This window comes from Salmo salar, chromosome ssa26 (assembly GCF_905237065.1).
Source record: "Salmo salar chromosome ssa26, Ssal_v3.1, whole genome shotgun sequence".
Taxonomy (NCBI): domain Eukaryota; kingdom Metazoa; phylum Chordata; class Actinopteri; order Salmoniformes; family Salmonidae; genus Salmo; species Salmo salar.
In genome coordinates this window covers 15,985,208-16,011,536 of record NC_059467.1, presented here as the reverse complement: position 1 = coordinate 16,011,536, position 26,329 = coordinate 15,985,208, and the positions used below count along the sequence as shown (strand labels likewise).

General features: G+C 40.6%; 4 protein-coding genes across 9 annotated transcripts in view; 2 read left to right on the top strand and 2 right to left on the bottom strand.

The window, feature by feature from the left end:
- The window catches only part of apba2b (amyloid beta (A4) precursor protein-binding, family A, member 2b), a 67,003-nt gene extending 66,296 nt beyond the window's left edge, over positions 1-707 (bottom strand). The window contains 1 exon segment of the mRNA XM_045708002.1: positions 431-707. The gene's annotated coding sequence lies outside the window, so the exon portion shown is untranslated.
- Positions 708-5,776: 5,069 nt separating this feature from the next.
- On the bottom strand, positions 5,777-6,948 carry mcee (methylmalonyl CoA epimerase). Of its 5 annotated transcripts, none has more exons than XM_014175474.2 (3): positions 6,726-6,948; positions 6,097-6,446; positions 5,777-5,967 (listed from the first exon to the last, which is right to left on the bottom strand). In XM_014175474.2, the coding sequence occupies exons 1-3, from the start codon at positions 6,745-6,747 to the stop codon at positions 5,815-5,817; spliced, it is 525 nt and encodes a 174-aa protein (XP_014030949.1). In that variant the 5' UTR covers positions 6,748-6,948; the 3' UTR covers positions 5,777-5,814. The 5 variants fall into 5 exon arrangements, with proteins under 5 accessions (XP_014030949.1, XP_014030951.1, XP_014030952.1 ...); XM_014175476.2 differs by having other exon boundaries at positions 6,733-6,929; XM_014175477.2 differs by having other exon boundaries at positions 6,656-6,928.
- Positions 6,802-13,042, top strand: mphosph10 (M-phase phosphoprotein 10 (U3 small nucleolar ribonucleoprotein)). The gene is made up of 11 exons (XM_014175473.2): positions 6,802-7,086; positions 8,349-9,030; positions 9,163-9,311; positions 9,422-9,602; positions 9,741-9,882; positions 10,023-10,090; positions 10,700-10,837; positions 10,952-11,062; positions 12,014-12,121; positions 12,309-12,533; positions 12,759-13,042. Exons 1-11 carry the CDS (start codon positions 7,001-7,003, stop codon positions 12,906-12,908), a joined length of 2,040 nt encoding a protein of 679 aa, XP_014030948.1. The 5' UTR covers positions 6,802-7,000; the 3' UTR covers positions 12,909-13,042.
- A 694-nt stretch (positions 13,043-13,736) lies between these two features.
- ist1 (IST1 factor associated with ESCRT-III) lies at positions 13,737-24,656 on the top strand. Of its 2 annotated transcripts, none has more exons than XM_045707987.1 (10): positions 13,737-13,849; positions 14,504-14,600; positions 16,160-16,340; positions 18,184-18,271; positions 18,669-18,752; positions 20,017-20,127; positions 20,987-21,151; positions 21,474-21,599; positions 22,212-22,218; positions 22,348-24,656. In XM_045707987.1, exons 2-10 carry the CDS (start codon positions 14,513-14,515, stop codon positions 22,518-22,520), a joined length of 1,023 nt encoding a protein of 340 aa, XP_045563943.1. In that variant the 5' UTR covers positions 13,737-13,849; positions 14,504-14,512; the 3' UTR covers positions 22,521-24,656. The 2 variants fall into 2 exon arrangements, with proteins under 2 accessions (XP_045563943.1, XP_045563942.1); XM_045707986.1 differs by having other exon boundaries at positions 22,173-22,218.
- Positions 24,657-26,329: the final 1,673 nt, after the last annotated feature.

The following is a 26,329-nucleotide window of genomic DNA, read 5'->3' as shown; positions in this document are numbered from 1 at the left end:
TCTTTTTTTCAAGATTTATCAATGGCTAGGGTACTTTATTGCACAGCCTGCTACAATTATGACAACATCTGAGGTAGATGTGGCCACAGAATGTTTTTCTCCATATAACACCATAATTTTCAGATACAATTTTGACAATACATTTATTCAGATTAGGTTTATATTCCCAGCATTTAAGCAAAGGAGAATGTAGCGTGTATTGGATAATTAGACACATTTACCCGCATTAAAAGTGTATCGAACAGGCTGTTAAAAATCCATATTGGTGAACGAGCTAGTTGCAGATGATGAGCCTATGCCATGGTTGCTGTCTGCTGTCTTCAAAAGATGCTCTAGGAATAATGGACCAAAAAGCACCTTTCTTTTCGACACACCGGTAATGATAAATCAAACATTTCTTTGTAGATAAATGAAGGCCACACTATCTTACCTGCTGAATTCAACGTATGTTTTTCGGTCGCTCAAGTCACCTCCCTTTTAGAATTGTGAAAGCTGATGATGCTTCCAAGACACTTGCACGGGATCAGATTACATCGAGAGAAAGCGAACCAGCCCCGGAATCTGAAAAATATAAGTACCAGTTGAAGCGGCCCCGGAACGTGTATAAAGACCCCACTGCAGTTCTCCCCATTGGGTTTCCCACAGAGTTTGTAAAACGTTTGTGTTTCTCCGGTCGTTACGGTGGAGTGGCGGCAACCAGAGGCGATAGACTCGAACCCCACCCAGCCACCGAGACTGAAAAGATAATGGAGAGAGAAAAAAAATGGCTTACAAAAGAGTGCAGTGCGACCCATGATACAAAACATCATAATTGGCCATCCTATTTATTTTTTGTTGGTCACAATTAATAGGCTAAAGCAAATCTATAGCCAATCTATAGCCTAATATAAATCATGCATGGATGAGAGAAAGAAAACTGAATCATATTTTCTGCACTTTTCAAATCATGCAGTGGCGGTTCTAGCTTGTATGGCTCCCTGGGCGAACCCCACCTTCAGGGCCCCCCCCAAAAAAAACTAAGATTTATTCAGACATTTGGAACAACACAAATAATCATAACATTTTAAACTTTATAAATATATACAATAATAAGACTCATAAATATCAAAAAGAAGTAACAAAGACAAATAGAAACAAATGTGTTGATTTGGCACTCGAGCATCAATACATTACCCATCCCCCAAAACTGTCAACCAAGAGTCAAGACTAAACCAATTGCATTAGTACTGTACAAAGTTAGAGGTGCGCTATTTGATAGATTCCCCAGCTCCAGTGTGGCTTCCAGTGTGGAGACCTGAGGTCAACCTACCCCCGCCCCATCTCGTACTTCTGAGTGGGGACCTTCCCAGGCACTAGCCTGCCTACAAACTAGAATCAGGGCGCCCAACCCGACAAGGTTAATTGACCCACAGTCCCACACGGTGATATGATATCATTGACGTGACGTGCAAATGAGCGATAGAAAACCGATCGCGCAAATGTCACCATGGATATTACCTGCCCATGTCGCCAATACCTAAATCCGCCAGTGCTTTTATGGTAGTGGCAAAAATAACTACAATGTTATTGTTGCATAATTGGATGAGGTTAAATATTTTTTTTACCTGAAATTACCAGTCACACAACAGGGTGACATTTCTGTTTAAAAAAACTAATTTTAAGAAATGTCACTGAATGAGGAGAGAATGTATCTATAAGCCAGTAATTCTTCCTAACGCATCCGTGTGCAGCCATTGAGTGATCATATTTAGCAAAACGACATTACATAACAGAAAGAGGACGAAATTGGAAACCATCTTACTTCATATCACGCAATAAAATCCATTCATTTTAGCCTCCAGTAGCAAGTTATGAAATAATTACAGTGCCTTCAGAAAGTATTCACACCCCTTGACTTTTTCCACATAATTTGTTGTTTTACAGCCTGAATGTAAAACGGATTAAATTGAGATTGTGTGTCACTGGCCTACACACAATACCACATAATGTCAAAGTGGAATTATGTTTCTAGACATTTTTACAAATTAATTAAAAATGAAAAGCTGAGATGTCTTGAGTCAATAAGTATTCAATCCCTTTGTTATGGCATGCCTAAATAAGTTCAGGAGTAAAACTTTGCTTAACAAGTCACATAAAAAGTCGCATGGACTCACGGTGTGCAATAATAGTATTTAACATGATTTTGAATGACTACCTCATCTCTGTACCCCACACATACTATTATCTGTAAGGTCCCTCAGTCAAGCAGTGAATTTCAAAAACAGATTCAACCACAAAGACCAGGGAGGTTTTCCAATGCTTTGTAAAGAAGGGCACCTATTGGCAGATGAGCATGGTGAAGTGATTAATTGCACATTGGATGGCGTATTAATGCACCCAGTCACTACAAAGATACAGGAGTCCTTCCTAACTCAGTTGCCTGAGAGGGATTTCACCATGAGGCCAATGGTGACTTTAAAACAGTTACAAACGTATATGTCTGTGATAGGAGAAAACTGAGGATGAATCACAACATTGCAGTTACTCCACAAAATGAACCTAATTGACAGAGAGAAAAGAAGGAACGCTTTGTCTTGAATACAAAGCTTTATGTTTGAGGAAAATCTAACACAACTGAGTACGACTCTTAATATTTTCAAGCATGGTGGTGGCATCGACAAGGACTAGAGTTTTTTTTTTTATAAGAAGAAACGGAATAGAGCTAAGCACAGGAGGGAAACCTGATTCAGTCTGCTTTCCAACAGACACTGGGTGACAAATTCACCATTCAAACAGGACAACAACCTAAAACACAAGACCAAATTTACACTGGAGTTGCTTACCAAGACAACATTGAATGTTCCCGAGTGGCCTAGCTACAGTTTTGACTTAAAAATCGGCTTGAAAATCTATGGCAAGACACAAAAACATCTTGACAGAGCATGAATAATTTATTTTAGAATAATGTGAAAATATTGTACAATCCAGTTGAGCAAAGCTCTTGGAGACTTACCCAGAAGGATTCACAGCTGTTATCACTGTCAGAGGGTTGAATACTTATGTAACCAAGATACACCACCAGTCAAGTTTTAGAACACCTACTTTTTCAAGGGGTTTTCTTTAGACTATTTTCTACATTGTAGAATAGTAAATACATCAAAACTGTGAAAGAACACATTTGGAATCATGTCGTAAGTAAAAAAAGTGTTAAATCAAAATATATTTTATATTTCAGATTCTTCAAATAGCCACCCTTTGCCTTGACTGCTTTGCACACTCTTGGCATTCGCAACCAGCTTCATGAGGTAGTCACCTGGAATGCATTTCAGATAACAGGTGTGCATTCTTAAAAGTTAATTTGTGGAATTTCTTTCCTTCTTAATGCATTTGAGCCAGTCAGTTCTGTTGTGACAGGGTAGGGGGGTATACAGAAAGTAGCCTTATTTGGTAAAAGACCAAGTCTATATTATGGCAAGAACAGCTCAAATAAGCAAAGAGAAACGACAGTCCATACTTACTTTAAGACATGAAGGTCAGTCACCCCAGAACATTTCAAGAACTTTGAAAGTTTCTTCAAGTGCAGTTGCAAAAACCATCAAGCGCTATGATGAAGCTGGCTCTCATGAGGACCGCCACAGGAATGGAAGACCCAGAGTTACCTCTGCTGCAGAGGATAAGTTGATCTAGGCACCAGACTGGTGACAAATGATGGGCAAAGCTACTGAATGTGCGTATTTCACATCAAATTAAACTATTACATGTTTAACACCACAGAAAGTCAGCGACATAAACACATTGCCTGAAATGTAGTTCTAAAACAAGAGCCTGACTAATGTCATTAGGAATATATGCTGAAGGCTATGAATTTATATTCATGCAGAAACTGTGAGGAAGCTACTTTTGCATTTCTTCACTCCAATTCCTAACAGCCTGGAGAACTACAGCACTGAGGAAATAAGAAAAGCCTGCTGCAACACTATAGATAAGACTGGACAGGCTTCTTAAAATGTCCATGCAATTAAGCTTAAATGCTTTTAGTACACTGAAACAACCTTATTACACTCAATATGCTTATCAGTTTATACATTTTTATATTAATACATTTGTCCTGTTGCATAGCAAGTTCAAATTATTTTTCCAGAAGTTGCAAATCAAAAGGCCATTTTGCTTTTCTTCACAATGAGAGAGATCGAGAAAGCATTCCTCTGAGAGGCAGCTGAAAGGTGCATGATTATTGAATTCACTCCAAATAAATATTTCCCCAACAACTCTATCATCTCAGTTTAAATCAGTGTGAAAATAAGAGTTATTTCACATAAAAACATTTATCTATGTACGTGAAAATGAATGAATACATGTGAATTTACTCACCATAAGTGCTTAGAGTCAGTCATAGAATTTATTCACAGCAGAGGCAAATAGACACTTAAGGTAGATAAAGATTTTTTTTTTTTTTAAAGGAAAACAAACCAAAGTTAATTTGTAGAATTTATTTCCTTCTTAATGCATTTGAGCCAATCAGTTGTGTTGTGACAAGGTAGGGGGGGTATACAGAAGATAGCCTTGTTTGGTAAATGACCAAGTCCATATTATGGCAAGAATAGCCCAAATAAGCAAAGAGAAATGTCAAGACATGAAGGTCAGTCAATACGGAACATCTCAAGAACTTTGAAGTTTGTTCCAAGTGCAGTCGCAAAAACCATCAAGCAATATGATGAAACTGGCTCTCATGAGGACCGCCACAGGAATGGAAGACCCAGAGTTACCGCTGCTGCAGAGGATAAGTTCATTAGAGTTACCAGCCTCAGAAATTGCAGCTCAAAGAAATGCTTCAGAGTTCAAGTAACAGACACATCTCAACATCAACTGTTCAGAGGAGACTGTGTGAATCAGGCCTTCATGGTCGAATTGCTGCAAAGAAACCACTACTAAAGGACACCAATAAGAAGAGACTTGTTTGGGCCAAAAAAACAGAGCAATGGACATTAGACCGGTGGAAATTTGTCCTTTGGTCTCGAGTCCAAATTGGAGACTTTTGGTTCCAACCGCCGTGTCTTTGTGAGACGCGGGGTGGGTGAACAGATGATCTCTGCATGTGTATTTCCCACAATAAAGCATGGAGGAGGAGGTGTTATAGTGTGGGGGTGCTTTGCTGGTGACACTGTGATTTATTTAGAATTAACCAGCATGGCTACCACAGCATTCTGCAACAATACAACATCACATCCGGTTTGGGCTTAGTGAGACTATCATTTGTTTTTCCAACAGGACAATGACTCAACACACCTCCAGGCTGTATAAGGGCTATTTTAACAAGAAGGAGAGTGATGGAGTGTTGCATCAGATGACCTGGCCTCCACAATCCCCCTACCTCAACCAAATTGAGATGGTTTGGGATGAGTCAGACAGCAGAGTGAAGGAAAAGCAACCAACAAGTGCTCAGCATATGTGGTAACTCCTTCAAGACTGTTGGAAAATCATTCCAGGTGAAGCTGGTTGAGAGAATGCCAAGAGTGTGCAAAGCTGTCATCAAGGCAAAGAGTGGCTATTTTGATATATATTTAGATTTGTTTAACACTTTTTTTGTTGTGTTATTTCATAGTTTTGATGTCTTCACTATTATTCTATAATGTAAAAAACCCTTCAATGAGTAGGTGTTCTAACACTTTTTACCAATAGTGTATATATTATATTTCATAAATCAAAGCCCTGCTATTATACATATAACAAAAATCTACCTTTGCTATCATTATTACTGATGGAAAAAATGCAATAATAAATCAATTTTCAAACCGGCTAATTGTGAACTACAGAGTTTATGAGACCTGTGGGTATTCAGGCTTGCTCCAGTTCCACAAGTACTCCATCACAGTCTTTTGGGTGGAGGAACATGACAGGTTTCCCATGAGCGCCTATCCGTGGTTCAGCTGACAGGGTTCTTATGTTCCTAGCCTTCAGATCCACTATCGCTGCACTGATATCATCAACCTGAAATCACAAAAATAACATACAATTGATTACATTAGAGAACAGATGAGGAGACAAGGATAGAGTGAGTGAATACAGCCCATTCATGTGGGCTGAACAGCATATGCAGCATTGCTAAGACTGACTCACCTCAATGCAGATATGGTGCATCCCACCAGATGTGTTCTTCTGTAGGAAGCCTGCAATGGGGCTCTTCTCCCCGAGTGGGTGCAGCAGTTCCAGCTTTGTGTTACCCAGCTCCACAAAGACAGTGTAGACTCCATGCTCAGGAAGGGGAACTTTATCGCTGACCTGAGCCCCCAGTACATCTCTGTAAAGAGCAGTGGCTTTCTCCATGTCTGGTACAGCAATAGCGATGTGATTTAGCCTTCCCAGTTTCCATACAGATCCTGGAATACCTTGGCAGAGTAGTGTTGAGGTTGAAATTGTCCTCAGCATTGGAGAACAAGTGTGACGAACACACTTTGAGAGACCTGTAACTAAAGAAATAAAGTATTTAGTTCAGCCATACTATGCCATACAGTTTTTTGATGAGTACGAATCGTATTTGATTGAATATGCTACCTGGATAAGTCAAGTAGCTAGCAACAGGAAACACTTGCTAAAAGTAATTCTGCACTAACAACGGTGGATTTAGCTCACTTTGTTGTGTAGCCTGAGATAAAAGTCTAAAGAGACTGTTTCTTACATGTGAAACAATATTTATCAGCTGACGTTAGCAAGCTGGCTAACAACAACAAATAGCTATCTATACGTACGCACAACCTTCAACACCGCCATATTTTCGAAGATCCGTGCAACGTAGGATAGCGAATTGCTTTGAATGTCAAGACAATGGGATAGAGTACACGTATATTGCTTTTCAATTAAAACCCGTACATTGCACTTGTAAATACAGTTATTTGGGATATTAATGTTGTCTATCCAGCTAGCTAAACTTGACCTGCTATCCGGATCTTTTTAGCACAACAGAGATTGTTTCCGGGGGAGAATATTTTCTTGTTACACACATGTTCCTATGTGAGCAAAAACGATGGCTACCGGGGACATAGGTAACACGTTGGAGGGCTGTTTAAAGCTACTCAACATAAAAACTGCACACCCAGAACATTTTCTTGTGTAAGTGCAACATTTCTATAATAATATCTAGATATGTTTAACTTAAAATCAATCAATTCACTTGCTGCCATCGTTACACAATGCTAAGGCTAGCTAGCATCTAGCAAATCAAAGTGTATTTGTCACGTGCGCCGAATACAGCAGGTGTAGACCTTACAGTGAAACGCTTACTTACAGGCTCTAACCAATAGTGCGGGAAAAAGGTGTGTGTGTAAGTAAAGAAATAAAACAACAGTAAAAAGACATTTGAAAATAACAGTAGCAAGGCTATATACAGACACCGGTTAGTCAGGCTTATTGAGGTAGTATGTACATGTAGGTATGGTTAAAGTGACTATGCATATATGATGAGTAGCAGTAGCGTAAAAAGAGGGGTTGGCGGGTTGTGGGACACAATGCAAATAGTCCGGGTAACCATTTGATTACCTGTTCAGGAGTCTTATGGCTTGGGGTTAAAAACTGTTGAGAGCCCTTTTGTCCTAGACTTGGCACTCCAGTACTGCTTGCCATGCGGTAGTAGAGAGAACAGTCTATGACTGGGGTGGCTGGGGTCTTTGACAATTTTTAGGGCCTTCCTCTGACACTGCCTGGTGTAGAGGACCTGGATGGCAGGCAGCTTTGCCCCAGTGATGTACTGGGCCGTACGCACTACCCTCTGAAGTGCCTTGTGGTCGGAGGCCGAGCAATTGCCGTACCAGGCAGTGATGCAACCGGTCAGGATGCTCTCGATGTTGCAGCTGGAACTTGAAGCGCTCAACGTGCTCCACTACAGCCCCATCGATGAGAATGGGGGCGTGCTTGGTGCTCCTTTTCCTGTAGTCCACAATCATCTCCTTAGTCTTGGTTACGTTGAGGGATAGGTTGTTATTCTCGCACCACCCGGCCAGGTCTCTGACCTCCTTCCTATAGGCTGTCTCGTTGTTGTCTGTGATCAGGCCTACCGCTGTTGTGTCGTCTGCAAACTTAATGATGGTGTTGGAGCAAGCAACCATCTGCAAACATTCCCTGTTTGGTTAGCTAGAACACATCATCAAATATTCTTAAAGATAGCCCAGAAGCACCGATAAACTTTATTCTAGTAATTTAGCTACCCTTGATTAGTTCAGCCAGGTGTGGGTACTGGGCTAGAACAAAACCCTGCACACCCTGTGGGTTTTCAAGGCCAGGGTTGGTTGAAGAAGACTGTTAACATTACTAACCACTACTACTTGAACAATACTGTTAACAACAATTACTTTTTGTATTTTTTTCTTTGTGTATAGTCTTCAGGATGGAGTGGCAACAAACTTCACTTCTCTCACTAAGACCCTGTATGATTTACACAAAACCCACGAGCCAGCAGGCTCAAAGGGAAGCCCTCTGGACCAACTGGTGGTTGATAACTTTGACGAGGAACAGATATGGCAGGAGCTGGAGCTCCAAAATACTGCAGTGCTGAAGCACTTTGAGACAGCAGTGAGTCAGGCTGCCTTGGATACAGCTCTGAGTATCCTATTTGATGAAGAGGATGCTGATGAGGAGCCAGATGAAAGGGATGAACAAGATGGTGAAGAGGAGATGAGAGATGGAGATTTAGAAGATGAAGATTGGCAAGGAGAAGAACCACCCATGCTTAAAACTGCTATGGATGCCTTGAGAAGGGATAACACAGACGAGGACTCTGATGTAGATTTTGATGTGGACGCATTAGAAAAACAAGCTAAACAGAAGAAATGCTCAGCGGGGAGAGATTCAAAACCACTGGGTCCTCCATCAGAGGTTGATGACAGGTTCTTCAAGCTCTCGGAGATGGAGTCCTTTCTGGACGATATGGACAGAAGGGAGGGGAAGGAGGGGGACGGTGATGTAGACTACTTCCAGGACTTGCCCTCTGGAGATGAAGATGATGACGTAGGCCTCTTCTGTGAAGCTGTTCCTTCCAAAAAAACAAAAAAACCAAGCACAGTATGTATCATATAGTTTTTCTCTCTGCCAGGCCTAGCTACTATTCAGCTACATGTGTTTTGGTGGTGTTTCTGGTCATTATTGTAGACAAACACACTGAATTCCTATTAATCTACTATGTTCTTTCTGTAGCTGAAAAGTTCTAGGAATCTGAAGTACAAAGACTTCTTTGATGCTGTGGATGATGATCCTGCACAAACAGCTGGCCAGTCAGATGCAGAGGATGAGGACAACAGTATGGATGGACTGCAAGATGATGATGATGATGAAGATGAAAATGAGTAAGAGGCTGATGCAGGAATCTCATGTGAATGTCATGGTTGGAAATGCATTTATAGGGAAGGGATATTTATTTTGTACTTAAGTTGTGTTTGTTCCTTTGCTGTTTTAGGGACTTCGTTGAGGATGAAGATTGCAGACAAGCCAAGGAGGCTTTGAAACGGGTGACCTTTAACCTACCTGGAGAAAGTGATGACAGTGAGGGAGAAGACATGGCGGACATCCTTGGAGGAAAGTCTCAAAATGCAACAAAACCTGAATCCAAATCATCCTTTGAGAAACGACAAGACAAGGCAAGCTTTTCCTCAAGGGCTGTTTTAGAATATCTAAATTTGGTTGGGTGTCATTTCATTTCCTTTTTTTTTTTCATCTGCCGTATATATAACTTTATGTAGCAGACTAATGAAATGGTAAATTCTTACCTTACACAGATGGCTGAAAAGATCCAGGATTTGGAAAAGGCTGCCATGGGAGAGAAGCCATGGCAACTAACAGGAGAGGTGTCTGCTCAGACTCGCCCAGAGAACAGCCTTCTTGAGGTGGATGTGGCATTTGACTCGGCCTCCAGGATGGGTACGTACCACATGCTTGTCAGTCTGTTCAGTTTAGCTGTCAGTCCCGTTGGAGATGGTTTAGTATTTTACTTACTGCAAGTTTGTTTGTCGGAGAGGGTGCTTGTTCAGTCAGGTAACATTTGCTCTGTTTTCTCTCAGCCCCTGCTGTAACAGAGGAAACCACTTTGCAGCTGGAGGACATCATCAAGCAGAGGATTAAAGACCAGGTCAGTGTCTAGACGGGTCGGTTGTTTAGCAACAAAACCGACGCATGCTCAACTATGGGGCAAAACAGACTGGGTTGGCTTAAATGTAAACTATATTTAGTCTCTAATGTTTATTGAAAACATACATTTTCACAATGAGAACTGTCTTTCAAGTACATCGTTATAGTTGTTGGTTAGCTAACTAGTGAATTTGAGCCATTTTAGCATAGACATCAGTCAAAACACCTCAAAACAAGACATAGTATCAAGAACGAGATGAAACTAGCTGAAAAGAGACACCTATGATTCCCCACATGGCAGCTTCTTGTCATTGTTGATAACTACTGTATCTGGCCATTCAGAATCACAACAACACACGAACGTCTACACCATTGAATCGCGTGCATCGTTTTCGTGACGTTGTCAGCTAATCCATCTCTAGAGACAACTCAATCTTGACAACAAACTGAACAACTATTTTCAGTTGGACCCAGCTGAATGTGTCATCATCGTTTCATTGTGAGTAAATGGGTAGAACAAGTATAGGTCTATCCAGTATTTAGTTCCGATGTAACCACATTGGGACATTTCAAAGGCAATTTTATTTTCTGACTTGTATTTTATTCCAAGGTGTGGGATGATGTGGTGCGCAAGGAGAAGCCTAAGGAAGAGGTATTTGAATACAAGAAGAGGCTGACTCTGGACCATGAGAAGAGCAAGCTGAGCCTTGCAGAGGTTTATGAGCAGGAGTACCTCAAGCAGAATCAGGTAGTTATTATATTTTAGTGTGAACATACTTGGCTTTTCTCTATATTGCAATTAATGCATTTTTTGTTTGTTGAATTAATTGTATTATTTCCATCTATTTCCCTTGTATTTCAGCAAAAGACAGAGGACGAAGAGAACCCAGCCCATGTAGAAATTCAAAAGCTCATGGATTCTATATTCCTTAAACTTGACGCTCTCTCTAACTTTCACTTCACACCCAAACCGGTGAGTTTTCCTGTCAGTGTTTCCATGTGCCCTGGATACTGCAAAGCTGCAGCTGGCTCAAAACAAAGCAGCACGGCTTGCCCTTAACTGCACACACAGAACTAACATCAGCAACATGATAGTCTTTCAGTTAAGGTTTGAGGAGAAATGGACTACTTTTCTTCTAGTCTTTTTAAGAAACAGTTGTGTGTTGAAAATGCCTAACCACTTGTTATAATCTATTTGCATACACTTCAAACAGACATGCATGACACTCCACTGTGGGTTTCTTCATGGTACCCAAACCAAAAACAGATTTATTGTGTCACTCAGTTATGCTATGTCATTGTGGAACGCTCTACCACCAGAGGTTACACAGGCAAAAAGCAAGTTTAGCTTTAAAACAACATCTTGTGTCACAGCACAGATCCTCTTTCTAAAGATCTAATTGAACTGTACCGTATATATGAATAGTGTGTAAGTAGTATGTTTGTTGTCTCTGTGTCTTAACGATATGTAACTTAAAAAAAAAAAGTAATGTCTTATGTTCTTGTCTATTACTGTTCTGTACTTTGTCATGTATTTGTACGTTTTATGTGGACCCCAGGAAGAGTAGCTGCTGCATGTGGAGTAGCTAATGGCAATCCTAATAAATTAAACACTGTAGCATTTGCATGACAACCATCATTAATGGTTGTCTTTTAAAGATGGTATATTTAAGCAATAAGCACGGGGGGGTGTGGTATATTGCCAATATACCATGGCTAAGGGCTGTTAAGCATGATGCAACGTGGAGTGCCTGGAAAATACATGATTTTTTTTCATACCTGTGATATTCAGTGCTATACCAGGGCTTTCAGACAATCAGCATTCAGTGTTTGAACAACCCAGTTTATAATGAAAGATTTTGTACAAATGGAAACGCTTTTTACACAATATTGATATGTTTGACCTTTTCTTTGTGTCCTGCAGCCTGTTCCTGAAGTGAAAGTTGTCTCCAATTTGCCTTCTATTGCTATGGAGGAAGTTGCGCCAGTCAGTGCTAGTAATGCCACTCTATTGGCTCCAGAGGAAGTCAAGGTTTGTCATGCATCCCTTTCCATAATGTTTCATGTTATGGGAAATCATATTCTAGTAGAGTACACTGACGCGTACAAAAGCATTCAAGGGTCGAAGTCAACCAATGTTCTTCTGTGTTGTCTACCATAGTAGCCTTTTAATAGATTCTTCTGGGGACAGGGTAACACCATTTCCTTTCTGATCTTAGGAGAAGAACAAGGCTGGCGACGTGCTGGGTGACTCTGAAAAGACCTCCACAGACAAGAAACGAGAGAGACGCAAGAGGAAGAAGGTGAAGAGCATCAAGATCCAGGAGAAGGAGAAGAGACGGAAACTGAAGGACAGAACTGGAGAGAATAAGAAACAATCAAAGGCAGAGGTGGCAGAAAACCTCAAGAAACTCACAAAGGGAGGCAAAGCAACATTATTAAAGGTCAGTGTTTTCTTTCTCTCTGCATGTCTAGTTTTTATATTTGTCTTTGTCTTTTAAATGCAAGCCCCTCCATTATATTTCTGTGTGATCAATATAGACTGATAAGGCCATTGTGTTCTCCAAAAAATTTAATTTGTATTTATTACAATAGATAGAATTCAGCTGTCTGTCACAGTTGCAAATAGTTTCTTAAAAATATATTTTTAAATTTGTTCTCTGTTCAAGGATGAGGGGAAGGATAAAGCTCTCCGCTCCTCCTCCGCCTTCTTCTCCCAACTACAAGACCAAGTGAAGAGCCAGATCAAAGGAGCCAAGGACCCGGGCTCCAAGAAGAAGAAACACAAAGAAGTCTCAGCCAGCAAACTCAAGTTGTAGCATTTATTATGATGATGTATGTGTTATGATAATTCATATTTCTTTGTACAGATTTTTTTTAAAACAGGAAGTTGCAATTTGTTAAACAGTGGTCGATAGTTTGTAATTTGCAATAAAAAAAAAGCAAAACTTGTCATGCTGTGATTTATTCTGACTTTTTGTGACCAATTAGATTCACACTTTTAATCTGTTCAGCTAATTGATCTGTGGGCAGCAGGTAAAACATCTGCTGATGTGCCCTTGGGCAAGGCACTTAACCATAATTTGCTCCAGGGTTGCGATACGACTATGGCTGACCCTGTAAAACGGGTGCCAAACTCATTCCATGGAGGACCTAGTGTTTTTCGTTTCAATCAAGACCTAGACAACCAGGTGAGGGGAGTTCTTTACTAATCCAGGAGCGAAAACCCGCAGATACTTGGCCTTCCATGGAATGAGTAGACATATGCTGTAAAACCACATTTTATTGCACCTATCCAGTGTATGTGACAAAAACATGTATAATTATTTAGCTAAATAGTTGATTCAATGAATGATTATTGTTCAAGGTTCACACTACTTGCAGCTTCATTTTCATGTGAGTATTTAAAAGGGCTTTTCTGATCTAAAACATTTGATCTGTGGGGTGTAGTTTTGAAACTCAGCCTTGCTGCCCTGTGCAGTTTGACCAGCTATATTGGTCGACTTCCTCAAAGCATATCAGGCTATGTAGCAGGCGTACTGTACATTTATGGCATTGGGTCTAATTTCTTTGAAATCTAGTTTATGGCTCTCAAATCCACTATCGCCTTCTAGTGGTGTAAACAGCAGGTGTGAAACGCCCACGTTTTGCACATTTCCCGTGACGTCACTCGGTCTTGTTTTTGTGTGTATTGAAGGAGGAAGACTCGCATTCACGGAAGTCAAGCAACTCGACAAGTTGCTGTTAACCTAGCTAACAGGTAATGTCAAAAAATTGTGTTCATTAGATATAAAATGTAAATTATTATATATACTATGCCTTTTATTGGTTGGTTGTTTTTTTAAGGTAACATTACTGTAGCTAGCTGGATACGTTTTATTCGAACAGCACTGCTTTGTTTATCAGACGTTAGCTAGCTATCTTGCTAGTATAGCTAGCAACTAACGTTAGTAGTTAACTATATTTCTTCATCCTTGTTGTTCAAACTAGCTAGTTAGCTAACTATTTCCTTTACTATGTGATCCATCAACATGGGTTTTGTTCATTAAAATGTTTATACTTTCTGATAGAGGTGTAAGCTAGTTAGACGGTTATTGGTTTCGGGGGTAGATACTGTTAGCTTTTTAGCTAGTTAAGTTAGCTACATAGCTCAATGTCTGTCAGTTTTATATGTCCGATCCAGTTCTACCAGCCTGTAGTTACTGGTGTGGCCATCAACCTGCTCACATGATGGTGATGACTCACTAGTGTAGAAACCTCTCCTTATTCCCTCATCTCCTTCATCTTCACGTTCTCTGAACAAAGGATAGGTGAAAACAATATGGTGGGTGATGTCAGTGTGGAAAAGAAATTGTCACACTTGCCAGTATGTATTGGCTCCTCTTTTCAATACCAACTTATTTTGTTTCCTTAGTTGGCCATCATGCTCGGGGGAGGATTCAAAGCAGAAAGACTCCGGGTCAATCTCCGACTGGTGATCAATCGCCTGAAGCTCTTGGAGAAAAAGAAAAGTGAGCCAGGCAACAACAGTACCAGTCAAAACTTTGGACACACTTACTCATTCCAGGGGTTTTCTTTATTGTTACTATTTTTTACATTGTAGAATAATAGTGAATATATCAAAACTATGAAATAACACATGTGGATTCATGTAGTAACCCCCAAAAAAGTGTTAAACAAATCAAAATATTTTATATTTGAGATACTTCAAAGTAGCCAACCTTTGCCTTGATGACAGCTTTGCACTCTCTTGGCATTCTCTCAACCAGCTACATGAGGTAGCCACCAGGAATGCATTTCAATTAAGAGGTGTGCCTTTGTAGAAAGTTAATTTGTGGAATTTCTTTCCTCAATGCATTTGAGCCAATCAGTTGTGTTGTGACAAAGTAGGGGTGGTATACAGAAGATAGCCCTATTTGGTTAAAGACCAAGTCCATATTATGACAAGAACATCTCAAATAAGCAAAGAGAAACGACAGACCGTCATTACTTTAAGACATGAAGGTCAGTCAATCTGGAACATTTCAAGAACTTTGAACGTTTATTCAAGTGCAATCGCAAAAACCATCAAGGGCTATGATGAAACTGGTTCTCATGAGGACCGCCACAGTAATGGAAGACCCAGAGTTAATTCTGCTGAGGATAAGTTCATTAGAGAGTTACCAGCCTCAGGAATTGCAGCTCAAAGAAATGCTTCACAGAGTTCAAGTAACAGACACATCTCAACATCAACTGTTCAGCGGAGACTGTGTGAATCAGGCCTTCATGGTCGAATTGCTGCAAAGAAACCACTACTAAAGGACACCAATAATAAGAGACTTGCTTAGGCCAAGAAACACAATCAATGTACATTAGACCAGTGGAAATCAGTCCTTTGGTCTGATGAGTCCAAATTTGAGATTTTTGGTTCCCACCGCTGTGTCTTTGTGAGATGCAGAGTAGATGAACTGATGATCTCCTCGTGTGGTTCCCACCATGAAGCATGGAGGTGCGGGGGTGCTTTGCTGGTGACACTGTCAGTGCTTTATTTAGAATTCAAGGCACACTTAACCACCATAGCTACCACAGCATTCTGCAGCGATGCAGATGACCTGACCTCCACAATCACCCGACCTCAACCCAATTGAGATGGTTTGGGACGAGTTGGACCGCAGAGTGAAGGAAAAGCAGCCAACAAGTGCTCAGCATATGTGGGAACTCCTTCAACACTGTTGGAAAAGCATTCTTCATGAAGCTGGTTGAGAGAATGCCAAGAGTGTGCAAATCTGTCATCAAGGCAAAGGGTGGCTACTTTGAAGAATCTAAAATATATTTAGATTTTTGTTTTGGTTACCACATGATTCCATGTGTTATTTAATAGTTTTCATGTCTTCACTATTCTACAATGTAGAAAATAGTAAAAATAAAGAAACCCTTGAATGAGTAGGTGTGTCCAAACTTTTGACTGGTACTGTACATGCACACACAAACAGTGTGCAAGCTGTAGTCTAGGCTCTGTTATTTGAAATTTTTGTGTCTCGGGTTGTCTGTAAAATAAATGCTTACAGAATGGATCTTCTGCCCTTTGTAGCTGAGCTAGCTCAGAAAGCGCGGAAGGAGATTGCAGACTACCTGTCAACAGGAAAGGATGAGCGAGCACGGATCCGTGTGGAACACATCATCAGAGAGGACTACTTGGTGGAGGCCATGGAGATCCTAGAACTGTACTGTGACCTGCTGCTGGCTCGCTTTGGCCTCATCCAGTCCATGAAGTAAATGAGCCAGCCTAGAGGACTCAGACAAGGAGGCTCTTTCTCAATTGTTTATTTCCTTGCATCATGTCTCCTTGTTGCCTCCTCTTGTTGCCTCCTCGTTTTGAGACGGAGACGAGAGAGGATGCAAGGAATTGAGTAAAGACAATTGAAAGAAAAGCCAAAATTTCTCCTGGTCAAGGAAAAACTCCTTGCCCTATTATGGGTGTTTTTGAGTTTATCCTTCAGGGCTTGACATTAACGCTTGTCCGGGACAGATAAAACAAATAGTTGGACAATAAGAATACAGATTTAATGTAAGTTGTCTGGATGGACAAGGAAAAAAATTGAATCCTAAAATTTCTCCGATCAGAATTGGACCAGGGTCTTCAGCATGCAATGTGTTGCGCACAGTTTTGCGGTCACGAGATGATCAAAGCTCAGAGCATATTTGTTGATATTCCTTGCTAGTTAGTGAGTTATTTGCCCACTGACGGTACATTTTTGATTAGCGAACGGATCATACGGCCATGAAAATCGTGAAAAAGTCACGTGTACATCCCCTGCGTTTATGCCAGTGTGATTGGACCTGAGGAGAGAGATTGTAGCAGCTAGACTATGGCCTATAAAATAATAATAGACTAACAGACGGACTAGTTAGCCAATTCAAAACATATCGTGTAGCTTGGCTGGTTATCTTGGTAGTTAAGTATTTCGCTAATAGCATGTATTAATGTCATGTCCGATGTCCTACAAAAATGTTGTCCAGTGCTCCTGAATAAATGACTGTCGCGCAGTTGATGAACGGGTGGAAACCTACTCCTGTTATGCTTTTTAATTAAAAAAAAAACTCAAACACTCAAAATTGGGAGTTGACTCTATTCAACATTGGGCATGTCATTCTGACAGTGTTAAAAATATTCTTAGAATAGCTAGGGCCGGGATGAAACCAGTGTCGCAATATTTCTTCCATGAAAACCCAACTATTTGGTTAAAAACCTGCTGTATGTAAAATATTGTGTGCTACAGCTTGGAAAATACAAAAATATGACTCTGGATAAAAAATGTATGTTTGTTTCCAACATAGGGCTGTTTTCCTAAAGAAGTTAAATCCGCTTCGTGTTTTGTTTCCTTGCCACGATACTAACGAGTATTGCCCCGGCCCTAAGAGTAGCCTAATTTTGAAATTACTCCTACCCTATCAATAGATCTCCACGAAAACCTTCATATTACAGCCTTACATGGTTATAGATAAACATGTCTTAGAGAGTTACCTTGCTTTGAAGTAGCCTACTTAAGCCATTTGATCCCTTATTCATTAAATAGTATTTGATTGTAATTGTAAAGTTTAAAAATGATTTATGTTATTTAAGGATTGCCAACCATCCTCCAGGAGAGCCTTAAAGGGCGGCAGGTAGCTTAGAGCATTGAGCCAGTAACAAAAGTCGCTGGTTGGAATACCCGAGCCGACAAGGTGAAAAATCTGTCAATGTGCCTTTGAGCAAGTTCCTTAACACTAATTTGCTACAGGGGGCGCCGTACTACTATGGCTCACCCAGTAAAACTACACATTTCACTGCACCTATCTGGTGACATAACATTTTGTATTTTTTTTAAGGGGCTGTGTTCTGTTTTGAGACAGTCTGAATATGCAAAGAAGTCAATAGGCAGAGGGTGGCTTACATTTTCTGATTCTCTGTATGGTAATGATAATTGTGTTTTGTAAAGTGGTTCCTTGCATCATACAACCCCATGTTAAGTCACTCTTTTGGCCCATGATGTTACAGAGCATTTGTCATTTGAGCTTTCAGACAAGTAAAAAATCAGTCAATCCCTTAACACCAATTTGTCTGTTCCTTGAAAGAGAGCTCGACCCTGGCCTGCAGGAGGCTGTGTCCACTCTCATCTGGGCAGCCCCACGTCTGCAGTCTGAGGTCAACGAGCTCAAAATTGTGAGTAGTATGCAATGTGCGTTAACATGTCTAGTCGCTTGGACTAGTCTTATTATACTGCCTAATTTAAACACTTTCATCCTGCCCATTCCCCAATACACATGTTACTATTGGACTATAAATTGTGCCGTCCTGTATTATACTTATGCTACAATGTATTATTCTATTCAACTGCCATTTACTTTATGTTCATATTTTTATATTTTATTATTTTTTTGTTGCATTGTTGAAGAAACCTGCAAGTAAACATTTTGTTTTGGACCATGTATATCATACATATCCTCTACATAGGACTAATAAAACTTGAAACTAGTTCTCAGTAATAAATAAATAAATAATGCCGTTTGTACACTTTTTGCTGTATTGTGATCCTTGATACTGTGCTTTCTCCATACAGGTGTCTGATCAGCTGTGTGCCAAATACAGCAAAGAGTATGGCAAGCTCTGTAGGACAAACCAAATCGGGACAGTCAACGATAGGGTATGCATTTTCACATGGTCTGCTTCAAGATACAGTACCAGTCAAAAGTTGGGACACACCTACTCATTCAAGGGTTTTTCTTTATTTTGACTATTTTCTACATTGACATCAAAACTATGAAATAACACATATGGAATCATGTAGTAACCAATAGTGTTAAACAAATCCAAATATATTTTATATTTGAGATTCTTCAAAGTAGCCACCCTTTTCCTTGATGACTGCTTTGCACACTCTTTGCATTCTCTCAACCAGCTTCATGAAGTAGTCACCTGGAATGCATTTCGATTAACAGGTGTGCCTTGTTAATTTGTGGGGTTTAATTCCTTCTTAATATGTTTGAGCCAATTGGTTGTGTTATGACTAGGTAGGGGTGGTATACAGAAGATAGCCCTATTTGGTAAAAGACCAAGTCCATATTATGGCAAGAACAGCTCAAATAAGCAAAGAGAAATGACAGTCCGTTACTTTAAGACAGTTAAATATGGAAAATTTCAAGAACTTCAAGTGCAGTTGCAAAAACCATCAATGTCTTTGTGAGACGCATAGTAGGTGAACTAATGATCTCCTCGTGTGGTTCCCACCGTGAAGCATGGAGGTGGAGATGTGGGGATGCTTTGCTGGTGACACTGTCGGTGCTTTATTTAGTATTCAAGGCACACTTAACCACCATAGCTACCACAGCATTCTGCAGCAATACACCATCCCATCTGGTTTGCGCTTAGTGGAACTATTTTTGTTTTTTGACAGGACAATGACCCAACACACCTCCAGGCTGTGTAAGGGCTATTTGACCAAGAAGGAGAGTTATGGAGTGCTGCATCAGATGACTTGGCCTCCACAATCACCCGACCTCAACCCAATTGAGATGGTTTGGGATGAGTTGGACCGCAGAGTGAAGGATAAGCAGCCAACAAGTGCTCAGCATATGTGGGAACTCCTTGAACACTGTTGGAAAGCATTCTTCATGAAGCTGGTTGAGAGAATGCCAAGAGTGCAAATCTGTCATCAAGGCAAAGGGTGGCTACTTTGAAGAATCTCAAATATGATATATATTTTGATTTGTTTAACACTTTTTTGGGGGGTTACATAAATCCATATGTGTTATTTCATAGTTTTGATGTCTTCACTATTCTACAATGTAGAAAAAAGTAAAAATAAAGAAAAACCCTTGAATGAGTATCCAAACTTTTGATTGGTACTGTATACATGTTTTGTTTTCTGTGTGCCTAAAACATTTCTCTGTCTCTACTTTACCCCATAGCTTATGCACAAACTGAGTGTAGAGGCTCCTCCTAAGATCCTGGTGGAGCGCTACCTCATTGAGATTGCCAAGAATTACAACGTGCCCTACGAGTCAGACGCCATGGTCAGAGTGAGTATCTGATGATGAAACCTGTCTGCCTCCCGCCATTCACCTGTGTGCCTGTCTCCCTGTGCCCACCCCCTGACTGACTCTACTATTTATATACTACCAAGTCTGGAACCAACAGGACCCTGAACATCTTCTACCCCCAAGCCATAAGACTGCTAAATAGTTACCCGGACTATCTGCATTGACCCTTTTTGCACTCTTTTGACTCATCACATACACTGCAATCATTACCTGTCCTGTTGCCTAGTAACTTTATTCCAACTTATATGTACATATCTACCTCAATTACATTGACCCAGTACTGGTAACCCATGTATATAGCCATGTTATTAGTACTCATTGTGTATGTATTATTACTTTGATTACGTGTTATTCTTTTTCTATTATTTCTCTGTTTTCTTTCTCTGCATTGTTGGGAAAGGCCCGTAAGTAAGCATTTCACTGTTAAAGCCAACTTGTGCTTCATCTGAAAATGTGGTCAGAGGCTTCGTATGGAGGGTGTGACGCTCATTGCGGAGCCTCCGGAAGCATGCAGAGGCCAAGTCAAGCTCCGTACCGTTTCGCCGGGCACCTCTCGAATTTTGTAACAATGCTGAGGGCTCTGTTTAGCTCCGCATTGACGTTATTGGTTGACGGTATGTGAGGGAGGGAGGACCTGTATAAACGCAAAGTCACTTCCTTGACAACGGCTCCGCTGCGCGCGAGAAAGTATGAATGCACTGACTTCTGCAGAGGCCGTATCACCATAAATGCTGCATGGCCAATGCAGACGTTGGATTGATCATGCAGTACCTTTTAGTCTACACCTGTTGTTTATGATGCATGTGATTAATAACATTTTATTCCCCCCCCCCCCCAGCCGGAGGTGTGTACAGGCGAGGAGGCTGACCTCATAGACGTGGACTCTGACTTCAAGAAGCCAGGCGGAGGAGGTGGGGGTGGCGGCGGCGGCTTCACCGCTGGAGCCATGCCTATGCCCATGGGCCCCCCATCAGCGTTCAGCTACCCAACACCCAAAGGAGCAGTAAGACCATTTTTTTCCCAATAGTGGCTTGAATGACACCACTCCTGTTTTGCGAGATAGTTGCTTACAGATGGAGTCCGCAGTAGGGGGAAACAGCGCCGCTGACCGCTATTGTTCATGCAGCATGGGGGAAAAGGTGCTTTTTCTATCGCGTGGGCAATGTCAGAGAAGAAGAAAACGGTGTTAGTTGTTTGAAGTAACTTCGTTGTTGTTGTAACATCGCCAACAGACATGGCTGTTTCACCATTAAGGATTCCAGCTTTAAGAAATATAGAGATGTTGATATGAATGGGATGTTTTTATACATTTTCATTTTTTTTAGATGCCCGGCCTCATAGGGTTCAACGGCCCCTCTGTTGGCACATATGATGCCTTTAACAACTTCCAGCCTCGAATGAGAGATGGGCACCCCCCTGAGCTGCCGAGCTGCCCCCCCACCTACGAGTCTGTAAGTGTCAGAGCCCCCTGCCCCTTCTGCTTCTCCAGACAGATGGACAGCCGGCCATTTCACCTTCCAGGGAAGAGGAGTTCATTATAGTTTGCTTGTGCCATCGCTTGTCTCTGCAGCACAGTGCTATGCTACAGGGACGTGATAGGGATTGGATAAGAACAGATAGAATGTGGAAACGGCCATAGCTGGTATTAACTGTTAATCACTAACCTTGTGCTGAACTGCATACGACTGTCTTTTGAACGCTCTGAGTGATTTATAATATGCTGAAACAGATCTGCTTGATGTCAAACTAGTATGTTACTGGATGTGGTAGGGAAGCAATGTTCTTCATAGTGAAGTGAATGCAATTTGAGCGTAATTATATTATTAGCTCTTGCTTTTTGCTCATTCTTACCCCAGCGGTGTTGACTTTCTCAGCATTGCACTACTTCAATGATTATTCCTCCCCCAATCACATACTAACATACAAAAACATTGTTTTTCTCTGCCTTCTCATGTATCTATACAACTTTAACATTTCAACATGCAGGCAGGGTAGAGAGATCATGATGTGTGTGTATTTTTCAGATTGATGAGCTGTCTATTAAACCTTCTGATCGATCCCAGGTCTCTGGTAAGTTTTCAATGAATATTTCCTTTCCTACACGTCAATCTCTTCAGCAATAGTATTGCTTTCTTTTTGCATAACGGTTGCATTGGGGTGTATTTGTAATGTCAATCTAAACATATGTTCTTTCCACAGGCCCCGGGCCTTCATCCCAGATCTACGATAACAATGCCCTCCCTGAGCTGCCCTCAGTTCCCGACACGCTTCCCACTTCCTCCTTTGGAGTTGGACGAAACACTGCGAGCTCTGATGACATCGACTTTGATGACCTGTCACGGCGCTTTGAGGATCTGAAGAAGAAGACCTAATCTTCCAGTATCCCATCATGCTCCTCTGTGTTGTCAGTCACCGCAGTTACAGTATCAGGAAATGTTGAAATATTTGGATTGGCACACTGCAATGAAACTCTCCTCACTGTGTAGTTTGACTGATGTTAACATTAACTGTACCTCATTCAAACACACGTGTCTGTCTGGCACACTGAAGGTGAAGGCCCTTTAGAATGCTATTTGACAGTACATTTTGCAGTACACTTTATTATCAACTACGTCCAATCAAAACTGGACCATATAGATGTCATCTTTATATGAGCACTTTGGATATAAAATGGCCTTCCTGATAGTTACTAGTACTCTATTTAACCTCAATCTTTCTCGTTGTTATGGTTGTCACGTATCCCCTTGACTCAGTATGAGACAACATTTGGTTAATAATCAAATAGTCTTAACTAATAGTGTCTCTCGTCCAGAGACTGGATTGAGTAATCCAGAATGTCAATGGTTTGTCGTTGTGGGTTTCATGAAACTGGTTTTTACCTGTCACTGAATCGCATACTAGGAAAATCCTGTTTTCTGGCAAACCCATTATGTCGAAATATTCAGGCCTAGGACATTTTCAAGGCAGTAACACCCTGTCTATGTCAGGTTTTACCCTCATTACTCTCTGGCTCTGGACCTTTGGTGACGTCTGACACCAGTTCTATGACATATCTGTTACCTTAAATGGGGTGGAGGGATTCAATTAGACTTGATTGATAAAGTGGGGTATTGAAATATGTAATACACAATGTTATTTACAGGATTGATTGTTTTACTTGTACAGCAAAAAGATGTTGGTAGGAGGTTGAAGGCAAGAGTTGGAAAATTATTTGTATTTTGTAAATTTGTTGTAATAAAATCCACTTAATGTTTTAAAGATGATTTAGTTCAACCCTATACATGCACTTTCCATGTTTGTGTAAAATAACCCATGCAGTGTATTGGCGAATGGAATGCATGATTTGACTGGTGACAGAAATGATACTCTATATGAAAAACTACTTGATCATGTAAGTTTGATGTAGATACGCCCCTCAAAATGTAATGGGTTCTTCTTCCTCTTTGTGTAATAGAGGTTTGTAGTGTGATTCAGTATGTTATCTATGTATGTGCGCCACACTGCATTTACCGTCATCGGAGGCCTTCCCATTCTATAAGTATATTCAGACTATGTACACGTAACATGCGGTGGTGGAAAAACGACCCAATTTTCATACTTGAATAAAAGTAAAGATGCCTTAATAGAAAATGACTCAAGTGAAAGTCACCCAGTAAAATACTACTTGATTAAAAGTCAAAGTATTTGGTTTTAAATATACTTAAGTATCGAAAGTATAAATAATAAAAAATTCCTTATATTAAGCAAAACAGAAAACTACATTTTTGTGGTTTTAAAATTTACAGATAGCCAGGGGCACACTCGCACATAATATACAAACTAAGCATTTGTGTTTAGTAAGCCCACCAGATCAGAGGCGGTAGAGACGACCAGGGATGTTCTCTTGATAAGTGTGAATTGGACCAATTTCTTGTCCTGTTAAGCATTCAAAATGTAACAAGTACTTTTGGGTGTCAGGGAAAGTGTATGTTGTAAAAAGTACGGTCTTTTTTGGGGGGGAATGTAGTGAAGTAAAAGTTGTAAAAAATATAAATAGTAAAGTACAGATACTCCAGAAAACAACTTCAGTAGTGCTGTAAAGTATTTTTACCTAAGTACTTTACACCACTTGTAACATGCCTATTTCTTAATTTATATAATCTTTGTTAAAAATAGTTCAAAGTTTTTTTATTTTATGAAAATGTATTGAATCTTGGTGCTGGAAGTAGTTTTGATAAAGGAGAGAAAAGGGGCTGGATTTGCTATTCCTGTCTTATAGCTCGTTTTCACTAATATATGATGGATGGAAGTTAGGACTGTCTACTCCACCATCCTAAAATAAGACTTTAACACTACTGTACAGTAACCCGCTCACTGCTTTGACTGCTCATCCTCTTAGGTGTAATGTAGGATTGTTTGAAGAATGTTTGATACTAACTTTGATTAGCAAGTGTACTGTATATCTTGTCACAAAACAGATATTAGCCTATGTTTTTTTCTGTCTAATAAAGGACATATTTCTAATTGAAGTTCTGGGGTGGCTAATTTTCTTAGATGTAATTGTTTCGATGTTCTCATATCTTGTCAAGTGAATAAGTGCTACTGTAATCAAGGAACTCAGTTGGTAGTGCAGTGTAGATACTAGTACTGCCACTAGAGAGGGTAGATCACTAGTGTTAGTTGTTTGAAGTAACTTCGTTGTTGTTGTAACATCGCCAACAGACATGGCTGTTTAACCATTAAGGATTCCAGCTTTAAGAAATATAGAGATATTGATATGAATGGGATGTTTTTATACATATTCGGTTTTTTTTTAGATGCCCGGCCTCATAGGGTTCAACGGCCCCTCTGTTGGCACATATGATGCCTTTAACAACTTCCAGCCTCCAATGAGAGATGGGCACCCCCCTGAGCTGCCGAGCTGCCCCCCCACCTACGAGTCTGTAAGTGTCAGAGCCCCCTGCCCCTTCTGCTTCTCCAGACAGATGGACAGCCGGCCATTTCACCTTCCAGGGAAGAGGAGTTCATTATAGTTTGCTTGTGCCATCGCTTGTCTCTGCAGCACAGTGCTATGCTACAGGGACGTGATAGGGATTGGATAAGAACAGATAGAATGTGGAAACGGCCATAGCTGGTATTAACTGTTAATCACTAACCTTGTGCTGAACTGCATACGACTGTCTTTTGAACGCTCTGAGTGATTTATAATATGCTGAAACAGATCTGCTTGATGTCAAACTAGTATGTTACTGGATGTGGTAGGGAAGCAATGTTCTTCAAATCAAATCTAATTTATTTGTCACATACACATGGTTAGCATGTGTTAATGCAAGTGTAGCGAAATGCTTGTGCTTCTAGTTCCGACCATGCAGTAATATCTAACAAGTAATCTACCAATTCCACAACAACTACCTTGTACACACAAGTGTAAAGGAATGAATACGAATATGTACATAAAAATATATAAATGAGTGATGGCCGAACGGCATAGGCAAGATGTAATAGATGGTATGGAGTACAGTATATACATATGAGATGAGTATTGTAGGGTATGAAAACATATAAAGCAGCATTGTTTAAGGTGGCTAGTGATACATTACATCAGGATGGCAAGATGCAGTAGATGGTATAGAGTACAGTATATACATATGAGATGAGTAATGTAGGTTATGAAAACATTATATAAAGTGGCATTGTTTAAAGTGGCTAGTGATACATCTAATTACATCAAGATGCAGTAGATGGTATGGCGTACAGTATATACATATGAGATGAATAATGTAGGTTATGTAAACATGATCTAATATAAATAATATAAAGTGGCAAGTGATAAATCGATTACATCAATTTTCCCGTTATTAACGTGGCTTGAGTAGAGTCAGTATGTTGGCAGCAGCCACTCAATGTTAGTGATGGCTGTTTAACAGTCTGATGGCCTTGAGATAGAAGCTGTTTTTCAGTCTCTTGGTCCTCGCTTTGATGCACCTGTACTGACCTCGCCTTCTGGATGTTAGCGGGGTGAACAGGCAGTGGCTCGGGTGGTTGCTGTCCTTGATGATCTTTTTGGCCTTCCTGTGACATGGGGTGGTGTAGGTGTCCTGGAGGGCAGGTAGTTTTCACCCGGTGATGCGTTGTGCAGACCTCACTACCCTCTGGAGAGCCTTCCGGTTATGGGCGGAGCAGCTGCCATACCATGCGGTGA

Bases quoted from the DNA above. Each gene is read 5' to 3' on its own strand.
- mcee (XM_014175474.2), bottom strand. From the start codon at position 6,747: ATGGCGGTGTTGAAGGTTGTGC. The intron at 6,447-6,725 runs GTACGTATAGAT...TTATTTCTTTAG, and splicing joins GGCGGTGTTGAAGGTTGTGC to TTACAGGTCTCTCAAAGTGT. The intron at 5,968-6,096 runs GTGAGTCAGTCT...TTGTGATTTCAG, and splicing joins TGCACCATATCTGCATTGAG to GTTGATGATATCAGTGCAGC.
- ist1 (XM_045707986.1), top strand. From the start codon at position 14,513: ATGCTCGGGGGAGGATTCAAAGCAGAAAGACTCCGGGTCAATCTCCGA. The intron at 20,128-20,986 runs GTGAGTATCTGA...CCCCCCCCCCAG, and splicing joins AGTCAGACGCCATGGTCAGA to CCGGAGGTGTGTACAGGCGA. The intron at 21,152-21,473 runs GTAAGACCATTT...CATTTTTTTTAG, and splicing joins ACCCAACACCCAAAGGAGCA to ATGCCCGGCCTCATAGGGTT.
- mphosph10 (XM_014175473.2), top strand. From the start codon at position 7,001: ATGGCTACCGGGGACATAGGTAACACGTTGGAGGGCTGTTTAAAGCTA. The intron at 7,087-8,348 runs GTAAGTGCAACA...CTTTGTGTATAG, and splicing joins CACCCAGAACATTTTCTTGT to TCTTCAGGATGGAGTGGCAA. The intron at 9,603-9,740 runs GCAAGCTTTTCC...TACCTTACACAG, and splicing joins TTGAGAAACGACAAGACAAG to ATGGCTGAAAAGATCCAGGA.